The following is a 2,179-nucleotide window of genomic DNA, read 5'->3' on the forward strand; positions in this document are numbered from 1 at the left end:
AGACATCTCGTTTTAAAGAGCTAGGGTATATAGAGATTGTTGCACAGATACTGAAGAGGTGTTTCACAAGGCTCAAACCAAATGAATCCGTTAGGGGTGTAAGGTGGCCATTTTACTATATGCTAGGTGAGTACGTAGTAAACTGTTCTTTGAGCATATACTAAACTGTATATATAGAATATATAAAAAAAATACGCCTCCACTGCATAATGCAAGTCCCAGGTGATGCAGCGGTTAGGTAGCTGCTGCTTTTCATTCAGTATTCACTGTTCGGATCTGACCACTTTTCATGCAGCGGTTAGGCAGCATGCACCTTCCTGGCTTCCTGCCTGCCTATATAAATTAGTATAAGAGCTCAATGGATCACGTCGTGATCTGATCCACATGATGCTCCCGATGCAGACGATGCACCACCAGCACCCGAGCAGCAGCAAGAAAGCGCCAGCGGCGGTGGCGACGGCGCCACTGCCAGCCGTCGTCAAGGTCGGCGACCGCCGCCAAGGGGACGACCCGGCGGCGGCATGCCGACGCGAGGCAGCCGCAGCGGTCGTCGCCGCCGAATCCGCCGCCGTCGACGTGTGCCTCACCGCGGCCGCCATGGCCGGCGCGGCGCTGCTGGCGTGGTGGGCCGTCGCGTTCCACCCGTCCTACGCGCAGCTGTGGATGGTCCCGCTCGGCCTCGTCCTCGCCGGCACCCCGCCCGTCGTCTGCCTCGCGCTCCGCTTCAGCTCTGTCTCCCGCGCGCCGCCGCCGTTGCTGCCGCCGGGCAAAGGCTCATCCGAGTCCGCCGGTGCGCCGCCGCAGCCGCCCTTGGTCGACGTGGTCGTCCACAAGTAGCGCGTACGTGCGTGTGCATATATCAAACGTCTGATGACGATGATGTATATTCTTTAATTAGTTTCATTTGGGGAACGGCTATTTTTTTTGTGACTCATTTGGGGAACGAGCTAGGCGAGGTGTGTGATGCATTTCTTGAATTTCCCACTGGAAATATATATATTATGTACAGAGATAGAATGTAAACAACAACAGTTTTAACTTCCTATATATTTTCCTTGACCTCTTGGATTTTGTTTTGACTGTCGACTACAAATTAAACCCGAGTGATTGTTGATCATCCATGACGACACGTACTCCTTATTAGTGCACTACTAATGTTAAATGTTTCTTCTTCCTCGCCTTCTCCAAAATATTAGTTTCTTCTACAAGCTCGTCTCCATGGCGTGACGGGCCCGCACCGTCATCCTCCTCCCAATCACCGGTGACTAATCCCCTGATCCCTAACCTCTTGCTGCACTTGGGGCCGTCTTGGGAAATTAAAGGTGACATCATGTGTTAATCACACATCACAGTTCATAGGACTGGAAAAATCGACTAATGGCAGAGTTCATGCATGCCATTGCTGTCTGTCACTTTCCTCATGATTTAAATTACATGCTGCGCGCATGAATTTTGTAAATTTTCCTAGTTGGAAAACCCGAGTTACTGATTGCACAGGTATTATCCCAGTAATGGAAATGTGACTAGGTTGAGTGGTTATTATTTAGTGACTGGGTTTTGTAAATTTCTTTCTTTCACTTTTTTTTTTTTGCAAAAGCCATATGAGATTCTCTGGTGGTGACATTATGTCTTTATTCAAATAAGTAAACACCACATAAAACAAATAAACATTATCTAGCTATGCAATTTAATTATGCACACATTTCCCTCTCCAGTAATTAATAGCTAGCTTATTAATTTATAAGTAGCCGCTGAGGAAAAAAATTTCATCGTCGCATATATATACTGCTCCCTATATCTAGTTGGTGACTGTGACGTTTTATATATTCCAATTTCCAAAGGATGACACACACACAGAGAGAGCAGCAGCAGGTCGTTGCATATGATGCTGTGTGGAAATTAGCTAGATAAAGCTGAAGAATAATAATAGATAGATAGATGGAACCTTCCTAATTTGAATTTGCCCCCAGCTTTATTACATGATAGCCAACCAGCTTTGAACGAACTGCATGCATATGATTCTGGGCGATTTGCTGAGGGCAGAATGTTGGCTCTGTTCGGTTGCCATTATAAGCTGGTTTATTAGTCATGGTATATTATTTTCTCTCTTTACAAATCAGTCATACAACAGCCTGTTCGTTTGCTCATATACGATTGTAGATTATAAGTTAGAACAATA

At 46.2% G+C, this 2,179-nt stretch overlaps 1 protein-coding gene across 1 annotated transcript; it reads left to right on the forward strand.

Annotated features, from left to right (window-relative positions):
* The first annotated feature begins 366 nt into the window (after positions 1-366).
* Positions 367-1,047, forward strand: LOC136502294 (uncharacterized). The gene has a single exon (XM_066497743.1). It carries the CDS (start codon positions 385-387, stop codon positions 835-837), a length of 453 nt encoding a protein of 150 aa, XP_066353840.1. The 5' UTR covers positions 367-384; the 3' UTR covers positions 838-1,047.
* Positions 1,048-2,179: the final 1,132 nt, after the last annotated feature.

Source organism: Miscanthus floridulus, chromosome 13, assembly GCF_019320115.1.
Source record: "Miscanthus floridulus cultivar M001 chromosome 13, ASM1932011v1, whole genome shotgun sequence".
Lineage (NCBI taxonomy): Eukaryota > Viridiplantae > Streptophyta > Magnoliopsida > Poales > Poaceae > Miscanthus > Miscanthus floridulus.

Bases quoted from the DNA above. Each gene is read 5' to 3' on its own strand.
- LOC136502294 (XM_066497743.1), top strand. From the start codon at position 385: ATGATGCTCCCGATGCAGACGATGCACCACCAGCACCCGAGCAGCAGC.